This window comes from Mauremys mutica, chromosome 4 (genome assembly GCF_020497125.1).
Source record: "Mauremys mutica isolate MM-2020 ecotype Southern chromosome 4, ASM2049712v1, whole genome shotgun sequence".
Classification (NCBI taxonomy): Eukaryota; Metazoa; Chordata; order Testudines; family Geoemydidae; genus Mauremys; species Mauremys mutica.
In genome coordinates, this window is record NC_059075.1 from 41812662 (window position 1) to 41830754 (window position 18093).

At 46.2% G+C, this 18093-nt stretch overlaps 1 protein-coding gene across 9 annotated transcripts in view; it reads right to left on the bottom strand.

Moving 5' to 3' along the window:
• The window catches only part of ESRRB (estrogen related receptor beta), a 177853-nt gene that overhangs the window by 68612 nt on the left and 91148 nt on the right, over window positions 1-18093 (bottom strand). The window contains exon 1 of one of the 9 annotated variants that reach the window (XM_045012604.1): window positions 6499-6561. The exons of 5 other annotated variants lie outside the window; for them this stretch is intronic. In XM_045012604.1, the coding sequence (XP_044868539.1) occupies window positions 6499-6500 (2 nt within the window). In that variant the 5' untranslated portion in view covers window positions 6501-6561. Of the gene's footprint in view, window positions 1-5941; window positions 5951-6181; window positions 6203-6371; window positions 6394-6498; window positions 6562-18093 lie in introns of those variants that run through there. 3 more of the 9 variants (XM_045012605.1, XM_045012600.1, XM_045012606.1) reach the window with 3 other exon arrangements.

The following is an 18093-nucleotide window of genomic DNA, read 5'->3' on the forward strand; positions in this document are numbered from 1 at the left end:
CTGTGAATGGCTTGCCAACTACAAAATCAGTTTCTCCTCTCTTGGTTTTCACACCTCAGCTGCTAGAAGAGGGCCTCATCCTCCCTGATTGAACTAACCTCGTTATCTCTAGCCTGCTTCTTGCTTGCTCATATATATACCTGCCCCTGGAAATTTCCACTACATGCATCCGACGAAGTGGGTATTCACCCACGAAAGCTCATGCTCCCGAACGTCTGTTAGTCTATAAGGTGCCACAAGACTCTTTGCTGGTTGAAGGAACATTCTCTCAGGTGTTTCTGAAGTTGGGGTGTCAGGACTGCTACCTACTTGCAGAGTTTTCTCTGTTCTTAATATTCTGGCAGTGCAAAGAGTCAAAAAGGGGCCTTTTCATTAGTTCCCACTATGGAATCTGGATTTTAAACTGTATGAAATCTTGATATTTTAATCCGTAAACTCTGCCATAAAGTTTGTAACTTCTGCAAGCAATATACCAGTAGAGCCTGTAACTTCCACGGGCCTATGGCTATGCTGGTGGAATTTACCACTTTTGTAAAGCCTCAAGTAGGATGCGGGGGAGGTTGTTCAGAGGGGTTACAGGCTTTTCTGGCAAAGATCTATGAGGCCTCCACTATAATTCTGTTCAACTCACATGAGATACCAACTTGTGACCCAGCTGAGAAGCACATTTGCAGCAGCGCAGAAGTTTTAAGCTCCACCAGCAAAGGCTGCAAAACTTTTAAGCCTCATAAGCACCACCAACTAAACAGAAACTGCACTGAAGTCAGAAGCAAAGTCTGTCCAGGCATATAAGTCGGAAATAAATACTTTTTCCAACCTTAATAGAAAGTAAAGAAATTCTCAGGCAAAAACATGGTTAATATACAGTGATAAAGTTCAGGGTGTTGTGGTTGCTTTTCAGAGCTATGTTAACAGAGTCTAACAGATTTATAACCAAAAAAAATCCCACAACATTCATGAAATTTGCAAATGATGCTAGTCTGGGAGGAGTTGCAAAATGCTCATGAGGACAGAGGAATAATCCAAACAGACCTAGAGAGATTTAACATGAGCAAGAAAAAACAAAATGAGAGTCAGCTTAGAAAAGTGTAGTAACTATACTTGAGAAAAAGTAGTCAGAAACCCAGATGCAAGAATATAATTAATGCCAATCCACTTGGATTTATGGAAAATAGATTCTGTCACACTAACTTGATATCTTTTTTTTAAATGAGATTACAAATTTGGTTGATAAAGGTAATAGTGATTACGTAATAGACTTCTGTAAGGGGTTTGACTTGGTACAACATGACATTTTGATCAAAAATCCAGAACGATATAAAATTAACATAGTACACATGAAATAGATTAAAGGATGGCTAACAGGTTTTCAAAACATAATTGTAAATGGGGAATCATATCAAGCAGATATGTTTCCAGTGGGACCTCACAGGGATCACTTCTTGGCTCTATGCTATTTAACATTTTTATCAATTACCTGAAGGAGAACCTAAAATCACTTCTGATTAAGTTTGCAGACACAAAAATTGGAGTGGTAAATTATGAAGAGGACCGGTCACTGATACAGAGTGATCTGGATCGCTTGGTAAGTTGTGTCCAAGCAAACAATATGCATTTTAACACAGCTAAATGGAAATGTATACATTTAGGAACAAAGTATGTAGGCCCTACTTACAGGATGGGGACTCTATCCTGGGATGGTGAGACTCTGAAAAAGTCACTCTCAGTGCAACACTGTGGCCAGAAGGGCTAATGCAATCCTTGGGTGCATAAGCAGACGAATATTGAGTAGGAGTAGACAGGTTATTTTACCTCTGTATTTGGCACTGTTGTGGACACCAGAACTGGACACAATATTCCAGCAGCAATCACAATTCAGGAAGGATGTTGATAAATTGGAGAGGGTTCAGAGAAGAGCCAAGAGAATGATAGTAATAGACTCAAGGAGCTCAATCTCTTTTGTTTAACAAAGAGAATGATAAGAGATGACTTGATTATAGTCTATAAGTACCTACATGGGAAAAATATTTAATAATGGGCTTTTCAATCTAGCAGAGAAGGGCATCATATGATCCAATAGCTGGAAGTTGAAGCTAGACAAATTCAGACTGGAAATAAGTGTACATTTTTAACCATGACAGTAATTAACCCCTGGAACAACTTATCAAGGGTCACTGTGGATTCTCCATCACCGGCAATTTTAAAATCAAGACTGGATGTTTTTCTAAAAGATCTGCTCTGGAAATTATTTTGGGGAAGTTCTATGGCCTGTGTTATACAGGAGATCAGACTAGATTATCATAATGGTCCCTTCTGGCCTTGGAATCTATCAATCTATGAAGAATATGCGAGAGAGACCAAGGGGAGAGAGTTGGCAGCAGATCAGAAAAGAGTTTGCAGTGTGATGTGGCTACAACAATGGCCAGTGTAATTTTTGGGCTGCATATGCAAAGGGATGTTGTGGAGAAAGGGAGGTGAGAAGGAAGCTGCCATGTGTGTAGGCCTGTTTGACTGCTTATCACCTTGGACAGCTCGTAATTGCCACATGCCCTCCATTCTTTCAGGTCTGTCAATAAATGACAATGTCATCTGAAGGGCAGATACCCCTGAAGTCTTCCCCGTTCCTCTGACTACTCATTATGAATCCTGCATGTTGCACTGGCAGAAGGCAGCGCATCATCACCTGAGCACCACCTCCTGACAAACTTGGTGGCCCTTTTCAGTGCAAGGTCTGAATCCCAAGGATACCAGGATCTGCTCTGGACACTTTACCATTATATAGCAGAGATCTGTCTAGAGCTGGAAGGGCAGGTGTGGGTTAACCCATTCTACAACTAAAGAGCATCCTGTTGGAATTCATGCACTCAGCAGGGCAAACTTCTGTTTTGTAGGGCAGCAGGGAAGAGTTTCTGGCCTGTAAGTGGGCAGGGTTTAGGGCAAAGTTAGAGATGGTATCGGAAGTTGGATCTTAACTGTGACATTCTTGAGTTTCTAGCACGTAGGGCTTGGGGATTTTTAAACTCAAGTACTTTGCTTAGGTTGCTTTAAAGGTCAAGAGAGTCTCAACCTTAATTTAATGTATATGTTTTTGGCCTGGACTACAGATGCTCTTCTAAGTGCTCTTTGCAGCCCCTCCCTTTGGATTGTCTGAGTTTCTATTTCTCCTGAGTCTCTTGCGCCTCTTCTCTAGAATAGTGCAAATCCCCCTGGTTTCAGGCTGCAGGGGTTTGTGTTCACATGGATTTTTTTGTACACTCACTAATATCAGATTTCTGTTTTGGGCTCAGACACAAAGAACAGTTCACAGCAGAAGGCTGCTGAATTTTCCCTGTTTTGGGGGAAAAATCCTCAAGCGCTAGATGGCTTCCACCAAACCCGGACTGAGCTCCAGATTGTAACACAGCCCAGGCTTTCTGAGTTTAACCTGGAGTATTTTTCTATTGCTTCTCTCTTTGCTATTGATCTGGATCTGGTTTCTTTTGTACAAATACGTTGCAACCACCTTGCCCCCTTGTCTCTGATGTGGTTTTTTGGGTGGTGGGGTTTTTTTTTGGCCTTATATTTTCCTGTAGGGAGGAAAAGTTAATGAGTCCAGAGACTGAAAGAGCTGGATTGAAACTGTAAACAAGTGAGTTCGCCAGTAAACCCAACACCTCCTCAGCCTGAGAAGTCTATCTTGAGGCAGGTCTCCAGGGGGCAGTCTCACTGGTGGCCACAAGAGAACTGGGTTATATTAGGTCTATTGATATGGGATGTTGGCTGAGACCCAGTTCCTGCAAATGGATCAAAGAAATCGATTCCTGGCATGGGGCCAGGGAGAGGCTTAAATCCACGCTTCCTTGCAAATTGGGGAATGGGGAAATAGATGCTCAAATTCATAGTCTTGCACAAATAATAATCACTTGTCTAATGCCCAGGAAACATTTTATTCCTCTGATCCACTGTATAACTAGATCCCAGCTACACATCAATAGCTCAGGTCTGATCATACTGACAAAAGCTGCCCCACAAGCTGTCTTGTTGTCTTTAAAAAAAAAAAAAAGAGTCTTCTTGACGTGAGGAGACTTTCTGGTTTTCCTATTAGCCTTCATCCCCTCTTCCCCCCCACCCCCATGCTAGTCCTCATTATTTCTCTTCACCTTTAAAAGGACTCTTGTTTGTAAACTGTAAGAAGAATTATACAGATGAATTAAGACAATTAATCTGGAGCTGTGACACATATTATCAGTTCACTCTCTTATTAACAGGTCAACTTCTGATGGTACTTTGCCCTCTGGTGCATTGCAAGCATTTCTTCCAAAGTAAATTGCTTTATTATGTGGGCTAAGGCTTTTAACCGAGAGCTACTGGTGAAATCCCAACAAAATGAAGACCAAGACTGACTTGCAAATCATTTATCCAAAAAGACCCCAATTTTCCCCCTAACATTCTGTTTTTCATGTCTCCATCCTGCCTGCTTCTCACTACATTGTACCTACCGCAATCATTCCTGTATCTGCAAATCTAACCACACCACCTCCACAATATTTCTCATACAATGCCCAAGGCCGCAACTCAGCCCCTGCTGAAATTCTCAGCCAGACCACCATCTCTTCTTGCTCTGCCTCTTGGAGTTCCCTTCTCTACAGTCTACTTATCTATGGTATTTACAAGATACTTTTCACCTTGGTATCTAAAGTGTCTTTCCCAATGTCCTTCAGACATTATGGTAATAAGTACTATATAAGAACCTAACAGAATAAAATAGAACCTTTCAACTCCAGCATGCACAGAATTCTGCCTCCACTCTCTCAGATGTGGAAAGCAAGGCAAACATGCCACCCTCCAGCACCATCCTGAGATCCCATTCATTTTAGTATTCTGCCCTGCTCCCTCGGCTCATTTAACACTCCTTCCTTCAGTACCACTTTCGCACTGTCAGTGAGAAGGCCTCCTGGCTTGGCAACTTCTTTCAGTCTGGACCAGCCTTCTTGTTCCTCCCTGCCTCATCACCAATTCTCTATCACATTTTAGATCTTCCTTGATAGCATCTCCCCTTAACTTTGCTTATTCTTCATGTTGAACAATAGCAGAGGGAGGTGGGGGATTTAACTCTGTGAAGTGTTTGGGTAAAGAGTTGGGAGAAAAGACACCACACAAAATGAAGTGGCACTGAACTGATGGAGAAATCAGGGACACAAAACCAGAAACAAAGGTGAAAAGGGACTAAAGAATTCCCTTCTAATTATGTGTTTGCTGAAAAGTGGACTCTGGATTTATTTAGACATAGGCAGGCTGGAAATCCCAACACTCCTGTTCTTCCAACTTCACTGTGCTTGGGGATTCTCTTTGGTTTGTTGCTCAATTTCTTTTTCTGTCCTTTCTTAGTTTCTCTCCATTACACACACCCCACCAAAATCCAGAGCAGGAGCAAGACATCACCTCTCTATCTTCCTTCCCCTCCCACCTGAGGAATTGAACCAGTCAGGAGCAGTCTCTCATCATTATAAAGATTAGTCAAAACCAGCCTGATCTGGACAACTGATTGAAATCTCATTCCACACAAATTATGGCACAGAAAATAACTATGGACAATTAGTCCTTTTCAATAAGGCCTTTTTCTCTCTGACTTCCCTGGAAGCAGTCATAAGACAGAGAGCACAAAAGTAGGGGGATGGTGTGAACATGGGCATAGGAGCTGGCCTACTCTGGCTTCCACAGAACCCCTGGGCTATTGCTGAACGGTACAGGGAATTAGGAATGAAATAGCAGGGGTGCTATAGACATGTCACATGGCAGAGTTGGGTGGGGGAGGAATGCTGCAAATCAGGATTGAAGTACAGCTGTAGGGCTGTGGGGTGAGTCCAGGTCTAGAAAAGAAGTGGAGGGTGGGGGTGGCACTACGGATAAGGACTGAGCTCCATTGGCAGAGTTGTGTGAAGTAAACTTGCATGGCACATACCTGCTCTGTGTCTGGCTTTCGCCCTTTCAGCCTCTCAATCTCACAAGCAATACTGAAAGTTAGAAAGGGGTTAGCTAAACATGGAACACTTGTAACCCAATCTGTTTGCTGGTGTCCCTAAAACACCTAATATACCTATGTATAGCAGAGGCCACTGTTAATGTACAGCACTGTTTTCAGCCACAAATTTAAGATATCCCAAGGTTTCCAATGCAATTTTGTTCACCTTTAAAGACGCACCTTTGGTAGCTATTTAGCAGTTCCCTTAAGACACATGTCATTGCTATAATGAGTAGACATTTACACAGGACCCAAAATCCAATCTGGGTTTTGAAATTTTAAATTTCATTTTAAATCCACCTTCCAGGCATCTGTCTATCCACTCCTCCCTCGTACTGACAAAGAAGCTTCTATCGCACTCAAGCCCAACCTGAATTCAGCCACACCATGTGATGCACTCTTGCCTGACTGATCAAAGAGATGAGAAGGAGCCATAGGTCATAATAAACTGTTGTTCTATTAGATAATTCCATAATCTGGAATTTTATGGTGCATACATTCATTCTCTCCTCTGTACACTCCTAAATACTGCAAGTGCTTCCACCTGTTCGACTGAGGAATCAGAGAGATGTCAGTAGAACTGTGATATGTCATCTTGTTACAGAGTGTGAAGTGACCAATAACAATGGAAAACAGTCTCTTAGGAAACAGTCAGAAAGAATGTAATAAATTTTCAATATTCCAAGCCCCTAAAATATCAATTATCCTAGGACTAAAAGAACAAAAAGAGTAGAAACATCTTCTGACTACGAAAGAGACATACCTTTAATTCCAGCTGCCCAACATAGTTGATTAGAAAGCATCACAAAGACAACTACAGGAGCATTTTATCTTTTTCACTTTTTATGTGATATAATCTAGTACTGAGAATGCCTAGTTATTGACAAAGTTCAAAACCAGTAATAGTCCACTGAGGGTACTGATAAAGTTCATCCTCGCAATGAGCAGGTGCTTTTATTATAGTGATAATTTATTACATGTATAGAGAACCTTTCCTCTCAAAGGATTCTGCAGAGCTTTACAAATTATACTTGTGTTCTATCTAATCTATGTAACTATAACAGGATTAAAAAAAACCTAGATAAATTCATGGAGGATAGGTCCATCAATGGCTATTAGTCAGGATGGGCAGGAATGGTGTCCCTAGCTGGGAATGAGCGACAGGGGATAGATCACTTGATGATAACCTGTTCTGTTCATTCCCTCTGGGGCACCTGGCATTGACCACTGTCGGTAGACAGGATTCTGGGCTAGATGGTCCTTTGGTCTGACCCAGTATGGCAGTTCTTATGTTCTTAATGGTTTTACATCTATACATGTCTGTATCCATATCTATACAGAATATGGAGTCCAGGACTGGAATGGATCTGCAGATCATGACTGAGGCTCATCAGCGGACCCAGAACTGGAACAGCAAGGGGTTCTGAAGTCAGGTCTCAAGTGCTTTGGGACAGCTGTGTGAAGGAAAAATGCACAGCAAACGCCCACATCGTGCCTTAATTTTTAGCCAGTTCTAAGTGCCTTTCACTTCTCTGAGCACCAACACACACAAAAACCCCAAACCAAACCAAACGTGAAATTTCTCCCTGTACCTTCCCAAAGCACATGACATCACTGGATGGAAAATAAAAATAATCAAATACAAAAATACTGAAGCAATGATTTCAACTGAGAAGCTGGAATCCTCTCTCCCATCCCTGGAATTTGTCACTCTGCCTTATGTTATTCCTCAGGGACACAAGGGAAATGCATCAAACTCACAACTACTTCAACGTCAGTTTCACTTCCTGCTCTCCTTTTTCAGTATTTCTACTAACTGAGGGTATGTCTACACTACAAGAGTAGTTCGATTTAACTTAGGTCGAATTTGTGGATTCGACCTGATGAATTCGAATTTGTGTATCCACACTAAGGACACTAATTCGACTTTGTGAGTCCACACTAACGGGGCAAGCGTCGACATTGGAAGCGGTGCATTCTGGGCAGCTATCCCACAGTTCCCGCAGTCCCCGCTTCCCATTGGAATGCTGGGTAGAGCCCCCAATGCCTTCTGGGGGAAAAATGTGTCGAGGGTGGTTTTGGGTAACTGTCGTCATTCAACCGTCACTCCCACCCTCTCTCCTTGAAAGCGCCGGCGGGAACTCTGTTCGCGCACTTTTCTGGTCAGTGACAGCGCGGACGCCACAGCACTGCGAGCATGGAGCCCGCTGCGATCATCGCTGCACTTATGGCCGTTGTCAACTCCTCGCACCTTATCGAACACCTCTTCCACAGTCAGCTGCTGAGAAATCGGGCGAGGAGGCTCCGGCAGCGCGGTGAGGACATGAAGTGTGAGAGTGGCACAGACCTCTCACAAAGCACGGGATCCCGCGCCGCGGAGATCATGGTGGCAATGGGTCACGTTCATGCTATGGGACGGCGATTCTGGGCCCGGGAAACAAGCACGGACTGGTGGGACCGCATAGTGCTGCAGGTCTGGGATGAATCACAGTGGCTACGAAACTTCAGGATGCGTAAGGGCACTTTCCTTGAACTGTGTGACTTGCTGGCCCCTGCCCTGAAGCGCCAGGACACCCGGATGCGAGCAGCCCTGAGTGTGCAGAAGCGAGTGGCCATAGCCCTCTGGAAACTTGCAACGCCAGACAGCTACCGGTCAGTAGCGAACCACTTTGGCGTGGGCAAATCTACCGTGGGGGTTGCTGTGATGCAAGTAGCCCACGCAATCGTTGACCTACTTCTCTCAAAGGTGGTGACCCTGGGAAACGTCCAGGTCATCATAGATGGCTTCGCCGCGATGAGATTCCCAAACTGCGGTGGGGCTATAGATGGCACTCACATCCCTATCCTGGGACCGGCCCACCAGGCCAGCCAGTATATTAACCGAAAGGGCTACTTTTCAATGGTGCTGCAAGCACTGGTGGACCATAGGGGACATTTTACCAACATCTACGTCGGGTGGCCGGGCAAGGTTCATGATGCGCGTGTGTTCAGGAACTCTGGTCTGTTTAGACGCCTGCAGGAAGGTAGTTTCTTCCCGGACCACAAAGTAAGTGTTGGGGATGTGGAGATGCCTACAGTGATCCTCGGGGACCCAGCCTACCCGCTAATGCCTGGCTCATGAAGCCCTATACAGGCGCCCTGGACAGTGACAAGGAGCTCTTCAACTACCGGCTGAGCAAGTGCAGAATGGTGGTGGAGTGTGCTTTCGGACGTCTCAAGGGGAGATGGAGGAGCTTACTCACTCGCTCGGATCTCAGCGAAACCAATATCCCCATTGTTATTGCAGCTTGCTGTGTGCTCCACAATCTCTGTGAGAGCAAGGGGGAGACCTTTATGGCGGGATGGGAGGTTGAGGCAAATCGCATGGCTGCTGATTACGCTCAGCCAGACACCCGTGCGATTAGAAGAGCCCAGCGGGAAGCGCTGTGCATCCGGGAGGCTTTGAAAGCTAGGTTCCTCAGAGAGCAGGGTAACCTATGACTGTCCAGTCTCTTTACAGAGAAGCTGAACCTGCCCCTGTTTCAGTTACTATTGACTTTTTTCAGCGGTTACATACCCCGTTCACCAGGTTTCCCCCTTCCAACAGACGTTTAAAAATAAAGTTATTGGAACATTTTTAATTAACAAAGTTTTCTTTACTAACGAATTCTCATTCAAGGGTTCCAACAGGGACGCAGACTGTGGTGGGTACGGTGTGCAGTGATGTACAGACCGCTTCTACACTCGAGGACTGACAGGCTCCTGCTCCTACAGCGGTCTCTGGGGGGAGGACGGTTACCGGAGGGTGTGCAGGAAGGGATGGGTTTGCAGGAAGGGGTGAGGGGTGTGTGGGAAGGGTGAGTAGGTGTGGGGGGATGATGGCTCTGGCTGGGGCTCAGGGCATCAGAGAGGTTCATGGCTAGGGTGGAAGGGCATGGTAAGGGCAGCCTGCCTTGCCATTTGTGGATGCCACGCGCTCGGACCCTGGGGCAACATACACCTCCCAGACTGACCTGGGGCAGCAGACACCTCGCAGAGTGACCCGGGTGCCTAGTGACTGCACTCTGTGTGTGACCTGCTGTTGATCCTGCCCCCATGTCTGTACCCTGTTAATGGTGGCTGTCCTATGCAATTAACAAACCCCTCCCCCCCCCTTCACACAAAGTCTTCTGCAAAGAAACATGACGGAAACAGTAATGAACAGCAAACTATTTTTAATACTCAACTACACAGTTGGGGGATGAAACTGGGATTTGGGATCGGGTGAGCCAGGAAGGCAAGCAATTCTCATACTTTAGGGAATGAGAGCTGTTTGGTACATGAGCGCTCTGCTGGGGTGGAGTGACAGTTTTCACGGCCCCTAGCGCCCCTCCTTCTTCTGATTTTGGGTGAGGGGAGGACAGGACTTTGTGGCGGGGGAGGGCGGTTGCAGATACAGTTCAGGGGGGCTCTCTGCTCCTGCCTGCGGTCCTGCAGAACATCCACAAGGCGCCGGAGCGTGTCCGTTTGCTCCCTCTTTAGTCCAAGCAGTGTTTGAGTCGCCTGCTGGTCTTCCTGCCGCCACCTGTCCTCCCGTTCGCTGTGTGAGCGCTGCTGCTGAGAGAGGGTCTCCCTCCACTGGCTCTGCTGGGCCGCCTCGGCTCTGGAGCAGGCCATCAGTTCAGCGAACATCTCGTCCCGAGTCTTTTTCTTTCGCCGCCTAATCTGCGCCAGCCTCTGTGAGGGGGATGCCGGGGCAGTTTGGGAAAGAGCCGCAGCTGTGTGATGGGAAAAAGGAAGTGATTTCCTTCCAAAGATACATGTTTGCGAACACTGAACACAGTCTACTCAGTTTCTGTGAACAAGACCATACAGGGCACCTAATCTCATGTGCTCTCAGGACAAGTTCGAATTTTCGGCATTCGCTTTCATTGCCTGGGGTCTTGCACTGGAGATCGGACAAGCGGGGCAGGACAGCAGAATCCGTGTAGCAGCCAGGCCTGGTAAGCCGTAAACTTTAGGCTGCTTAACAGTTAATGGATAGCAGTGCCCTCCTGCTGCAGGCAATCTGGAAAGCATAAAGTCTGACCCTGTTCCAGCCCCTCGCGGCTGTCCCCGGGAAAGATCCCTGTATGCTTTTCCTCTGCAGCCTACAACACGTGGCTGTTAAACGACGGTCATTGTTATGCAAAGGAAAAGTCAAGCATTCACAATAGTAACATTAAAGTAATTCCCCTAATTAGATGCAGCAGTCGCCGAACGAGATCACCCTGAGGCGGGTCTCCAGGAGAAACAGAGAGCGAATGCTGCGTGAATCCCTGCACAGACCAGGGCCCTATGCTGCCATGCTGGTCGAGGCGATGCTCCCATTATATCTCAGGATGGCCTGGCGCGGAAGAGTGTGCTTCCACGGAGTACCCAACAAGGCACCTCTCCCCAGGAACCTCCTGCGGAGGCTTTTCGAGTACCTCTCAGAAAGCTTCGTAGAACTGTCCCAAGAGGATTTCTGTTCGATCCCTATATGCATTGACCTTTTTATATAGTTTTTATTCCTGTTTTGTTAAAAAATAAATGTTTACATGTTTATAGCACTTACCGACTGATCCTTCCCCTGATTCGGAGTCCGGGTTAACGGCCGGGGAGGGTTGGTAGGGGATCTCTGTGAGGGTGATGAAGAGATCCTGGCTGTCGGGGAAAGCAGTATTGTAACCGCTGTCGCCTGCCTCGTCCTCCACAAACCCTTCCTCATCTTCCCCATCGGCGAACATCGCCGAGAAACTGCCCCTCGACACTATCCCATCCTCAGAGTCCACGGTCACTGGTGGGGCAGTGGTGGCAGACCCACCGAGAATGGCATGCAGTGCCTCGTAGAAGCGGCATGTCTGGGGCTGGGCTCCGGAGCATCCGTTTGCCGCTTTGATTTTTTGGTAGCCTTGTCTCAGGTCCTTGATTTTCACGCGGCACTGCGTTGCATCCCGGCTGTATCCTCTGAGTGCCATGGCTTTGGAGACCTTCTCGTAGGTCTTTGCATTCCGTTTTTTGGAGCGCAGCTCCGAAAGCACAGACTCATCGCCCCACACAGCGATCAGATCCAAGACTTCCCGGTCAGTCCATGCTGGGGCCCTCTTTCTACTCTGAGATTGCATGGACTCCTCTGCTGGAGAGCTCTGCATCGCTGCCAGTGCTGCTGAGCTCGCCACGACGTCCACACAGGAAATGAGATTCAAACTGGCCAGACAGGAAAAGGAATTCAAATTTTCCCGGTGCTTTTCCTGTATGGCTGATCAGAACATCTGAGCTCGGACTGCTGTCCAGAGCGTCAACAGAGTGGTGCAGTGTGGGATAGCTCCCGGAGCTAGTAAGTTCGATTTGCATCCACACCTAGCCTAATTCAACATAGCCATGTCGAATTTAGCGCTACTCCCCTCGTCGGGGTGGAGTACCGAATTCGAACTAAAGAGCCCTCTAGGTCGAATTAAATGGCTTCCTGGTGTGGACGGGTGCACGGTTAATTCGAATTAACGCTGCTAAATTCGAATTAAAGTCCTAGTGTAGACCAGGCCTGACAAACAGAAGCCAACAGAGAGACAGAATAACACAGATGGGCAACCCAGGAAGGAGGAGATTTGCATCTGCTTATATGGCAGACATAGACTTCCACTATGTACCTGCCTAGGGTGAGCATTTTGGATCAAATGGTCTTCACTGAGTGTATATGGAAGAAGGTGGTTTTCAGCTGGAACTTTGGACCAAGGAGGCGCACAGAAAGACAATGTAGATTTGGGCGTTTTTTCCTAACATTTGGCAGCTCCGTTAAGCAAATAAAAAAATAAAAACTGACCTGACTCTGGATCAGCCACATAAATGAAAGAGAATGAAACAGATAGAAATTAATCTTTAACAAATCAGTTTCTATACTTATGCGCGTATATCTAAAGATAATGTACTGAAGTGGTATAAATATTAAATCAATTAGGAATTTGTAATGAATCCACCACCATGGTATGCAGGCCACATTATACAGATGTGCTGAGGGAAAGGTGTATTTGATGTTACGTGTGTGTGTGCGCATGTGTGTATATGTATATGTGGTAATGTATAATATAGATTTATGCTACACACACACACTGCTCTCCCTCACTACATGTGCCTAAATACCATGGTGATGGGTCCCTTGCATTGCCCAACTATGATTTAATATTTATATAGCAGCATAATTGTACACAGAGATTTATAACAGACAAAACATACTAAGTAAAGGCGAAAATCACTGCTTTCCACAATATCTGTGAGCAGCACCCTGAGTCAGAGCCCTGTGTCTACTGGGACATGAAAGGGAGAATGTCTCATATGATTTTCCATACATCTGCACTACACTGAATCTGATATGTTAGAGATGTTCATTCTCTTTCCTGAGGGGCAGCTCTTAGTGGCTGCTGGTAGGAGAGGGGCTACCCTCTGAAGGGAAGGGTGAAGGGGAGCCATAGGGGAAAATGTTTCAGAGACAGCGCAGCCCACCCTGACGGCGTGTCCTCCCTGCTGCGTGCGTTCCGTTTGCCCTTGGAATGCTATCACTTATTATCACGCTGACTTCTCCAGATGGGGCATTTTGGCTATTGATCTGATAAATAAACAGCCTGCTCGCTCGATCAAAATGTTATTTTGCATTTCAATTACTGTTCACTAATGCAACCTTCATCCCGCCAAGAGCGCTGCTGGCAATGACACTCGACCTGGCACAGGCGCTGCGAGCAAACTCGGCAGTGCCTGCTGCAAGCACCTAACGGGATTACCACCCTCCATTAGGTGTGTAGAAAGAAAGGGTGATGGACAGACAGTCTTGCGATGAAGGGGAACAGATGTGCAGAAAGGGACGTGTGGGGGGGTTGGAGACGGGGCAGGAATAAGCAGGAGCATGAACACATTGATATCAGGAGTTTGCCAGGCATTTGCCAGCTGGAGTTCTCCAGGGGGTAAGTCAGCTCTAGCCTGCGAATGGCTGGTTCTGACAGTCCATCTTCCAGATGGGACTGAGTTCACGAGGTTGGAGACATGCGAGAATTCAGAGATATGGGAATTGGAAATCAATCTGTGACTACGGGCCAGCAGTGTGAATTGAAAACCAATCACTGGCAGATGGGGTGGCTTCCAAGATATTATTTTTCTCCTGGCTATTTTGGGGTTTAGCAATACACAGGATGCAAACAGGGCATTGCACTCGAGTTTGGGGAAAGAGAATCCTCTTAACTCCTGACTGCAGCCTTGAAGAGATGAAGAAACATGGCTAGTTCTGGAGGTGGCGTAGTAACAGCATGACACACAAAAGTGCAGGTAAGAGACTGGTCTATAGTTCCTGGCCTAAATAAATCACATGACATGGGTCAGGATTCCAAAAGTTTCATACCCCCGTCATGTGGCAGGTGTCAGTATCCACCCTCTCCAGTACCTTTTTTTACACTGTGCCTTCTTTAAAATATCTATATATATATCTATCTATATATCTATATATAGATCTCAAATGCAAAGAAAACATAAAACCAACTAAAAATACCAACCCCAAACTAACACAGACTATTTGTAAAAACACACAAAGGGAGGCGCACACGTGGAGATCAGCCCTGAACTCTCACATAGAAGGGTTGCCTCTTATTGGGCTTCTGTCAACAACAGCCTTCTCTGGAAGGCAATGACTTTCTGATCGCATGGCTACCTCTTGTTTTCAAAAAACCCAGCTCCTCCAGCAGATAAAGCTGCTGAGGTGCATCTGCCACAGAAAGCTGCTGTCCAGCGCCATGTCATCCCACTGATGTTGAAAGAGCCTTTCTTCTGGGATAATATATCCTCCAATGCCACATGGATGTATTCTCAAATGGAGGGACAGAAGATCACTTCATTAGAGCACAGAAGCAGCTCACACTGTGGAATTAAGTAATAAACATGCCTACTGCAATAGGAGCATTCCTCTGCCACAAGAACATCCCCGACATGCCCCAACGGGCTCACAGACTGCTACTTTTCACACCACCAGGACTGCCCCCTAGGCACACGCGCGCACACACACACACACACACACACACTCTTAACCTCATCTCTTCAGTCAGGAATCTACATTTAGCTATGGAGAGTCAAAATCACAACAAGGCTGATATCCTCACCTTGCTCCTTGTGTAGTCATTTACATCCATTCAACATGAGTGCAGAATACCGCCATTCTGGTTTGGTAGCATTTTACACTCACTTTGCATAAATGGCAACACAAGGTGCCGGGCAATGGAGAATCAGTCTCCAGATATTCTGCTTCTCACTCAGTCCAGAACATTTGAACTTGCCATTTTTGTGGAGCTTATGAATTTTTAAGGGCCATTTTGTAAAATCTTTATCCGGACCTGAATTCTGCCTCCCAGCCCAGCCAGACTGAGCTTCTACGTGTCTGACAAAGTGGGAAACTGCTGGCCACACAGGGGTTAAGAATAAACAAGTCCATATAAAACGTCCACATTACATAAATGAAACTCTCAGTATAATACACTGGAATGAGATCAATGTGATGTGTAAAGACAGAATCTATATCTCCACACCCTCTGACCTCATCTACAGAGTCTAGCCAACCTCCAGCTATCTTCGACCTGCTCTACAGCCCAACCCTGACTTCTTGAGACTAAGCCTTATCCCAGCCCTATCTCCTTCCAACCTGTTCTAAACTCTTACACCCTGTCTCCCCCTAGCCATATACCCGTGTCCTCAACTGACTTATCATTCTATCGCAAATACACTCTGGGTGACTTATTCTGCACCCTAACCTTTTCTTTTTCCAGTGGGTACTGTATTTCCTAGCCTCAAGCGTGCCCTTGTGACCCGTTATATAACTCAGTTCCCTCTCTCTTGTTCATCATCACAGTGGAGCAGCATGATACAGGGCACTGAGCACTGGGCACAGAGTCAATTCCAAGTTCTTATTCCAACGCTGACACCCTCCTCTATAAACTTGGGCAAGTCATTTCAACACCTTGTTCCTCAGTTTCCCCAACTGACTGATCCACGTCCCAGGAGCATTGTGAGGGTTAATCTGTTAATTTTTATACAGTGCTTGGAAATGTGAAGCATATAGATATTATGAGAATGAATGAATTAAACATGATGGCTAAATTTTATCTTAAGTGCTCACATAATGACCTCTACCACAGGTTGTCAGTAGGGTTTGAACACATTCCTTCAGCACCAAAGCACAGACCTCTGCCATTTCAACTAAAGGAGTAACTCCACTAGCTGGCAGTAGTAGTAAGTAGATTTCTTCTATGTGGACTAGCCATTAGATGGGAACACAACATATACTTAGGGCTTCTTATTTTAGGTTATAACCAATAAAAACATAAAACACCCTGACACAAAAAAACAATGAAATCCAGAAATGGTTACTTGTGTCCAAGGTCTCATCTATGTGGAGCAGTAATGTGGACAACAGGGCTGTGATTTTGAAAGTACACTAACACACTGAGCATTTATGGGTCCATGTAGACCCTGCTGGTGAACACTAAAAGTTCCCAAGTGCATTTTAACACAGTATTGTTTGAAATATACTATGTTAAAATGCACTAAAGAACATTACAAAGAGATTACTCATTACAGTATATACAAAGAGAAAGCCTGAAAAAACCCAGTTTTTGGACGCCTACATAAAACTCAAAAATTGCTAGAAGTAAACGCTGAAAAATGAAATTAATAAACCTTGACAAACAGAAGCCTTACATATACTTTGTAAACATGTTACAATGAGTATAAGCATCATTCAGACCAACTCTGTGTTCCTTCTACCTGCCTGCACCACCATCTCACTGCACCCTAAACTCACTTCCCTGTGACTCAAGAACTTTATTACTCTATGCCAGGGGTAGGCAACCTATGGCACAGGTGCCGAAGGCAGCACATGAGCTGATTTTCAGTGGCACTCACACTGCCCTGATCCTGGCTCTGCATTTTAATTTAATTTTAAATGAAGCTTCTTAAAACATTTAAAAAACCTTATTTACTTTACATACAACAATAGTTTAGTTATATACAGGGCCACCCAGAGGATTCCGGGGGCCCGGGGTCTTCGGCGGCGGGGGGCCCTTCCGTTCCTGGACCCGCCGCCGAAGTGCCCCGAAGACCCGCGGCGGGGGCCCCCCGCCGCCGAATTACCGCCGAAGCGGGACCTGCCGCCGAAGCGCAGCCCAGTCTTCGGCGGTAATTTGGCGGAGGGGGGCCCCGCCGCGGGTCTTCGGGGCACTTCGGCGGCGGGTCCCGGAACGGAAGGGCCCCCCGCCGCCGAAGACCGGGCTGAACTTCAGCGGCGGGTCCCGCTCTGTCTTCGGCGGTAATTCGCCAGCGGGGGGTCCTTCCGCCCCGGAGCGGAAGGACCCCCCGCCGGCGAAGACCGGGAGTGGCAGAAGCTCCTGCGCCCGGCTCCGCAAGAGTTTGCCGGGCACCCGGGAGCAAGTGAAGGACCCCGTTCCAGGGGCCCCGAAAAACTCTGGTGGGGGCCCCCGTGGGGCTCGGGGCCTGGGGCAAATTGCCCCTCTTGCCCCCCCCTCTGGGCGGCCCTGGTTATATATTAAAGACTTATAGAAAGAGACCTTCTAAAAATGTTAAAATCTATTACTGGCACACGAAACCTTAAATTAGAGTGAATAAATAAAGATTCGGCACATGACTTCTGAAAGGTTGCCGACTCCTGCTCTATGCTATCTATCCCATTTCGGACTCCAGCCATCTCCTGACCCCCACCTCCACACAACCCATTCTTCTGTTACATCCCAACTAGGGCTGGGCAAAACTACGCAGACAAAAAAATTTTTGTGAAAAAATGCAGATTTGGTGAAACAAACATTTACTGACTTTTATAGATTCACAGATTCCAAGGCCAGAAGGGACCATTGCGATCATTTAGTCTGACTTCCTGTATAACATAGGCCATAGAACTTCCCCAAAGTAATTCCTAGAGCAGGTCTTCAAGAAGAACATCCAAACTGGATTTCAAAATTGGAAGTAATGGAGAATCCACCATGACTCTTGGCAAATTCTTCCAGTTGTTACTTACTCTTCCTTAAAAACTTGCACCTTATTTCCAGTCTGAATTTGCTTAGCTTTAACTTTCA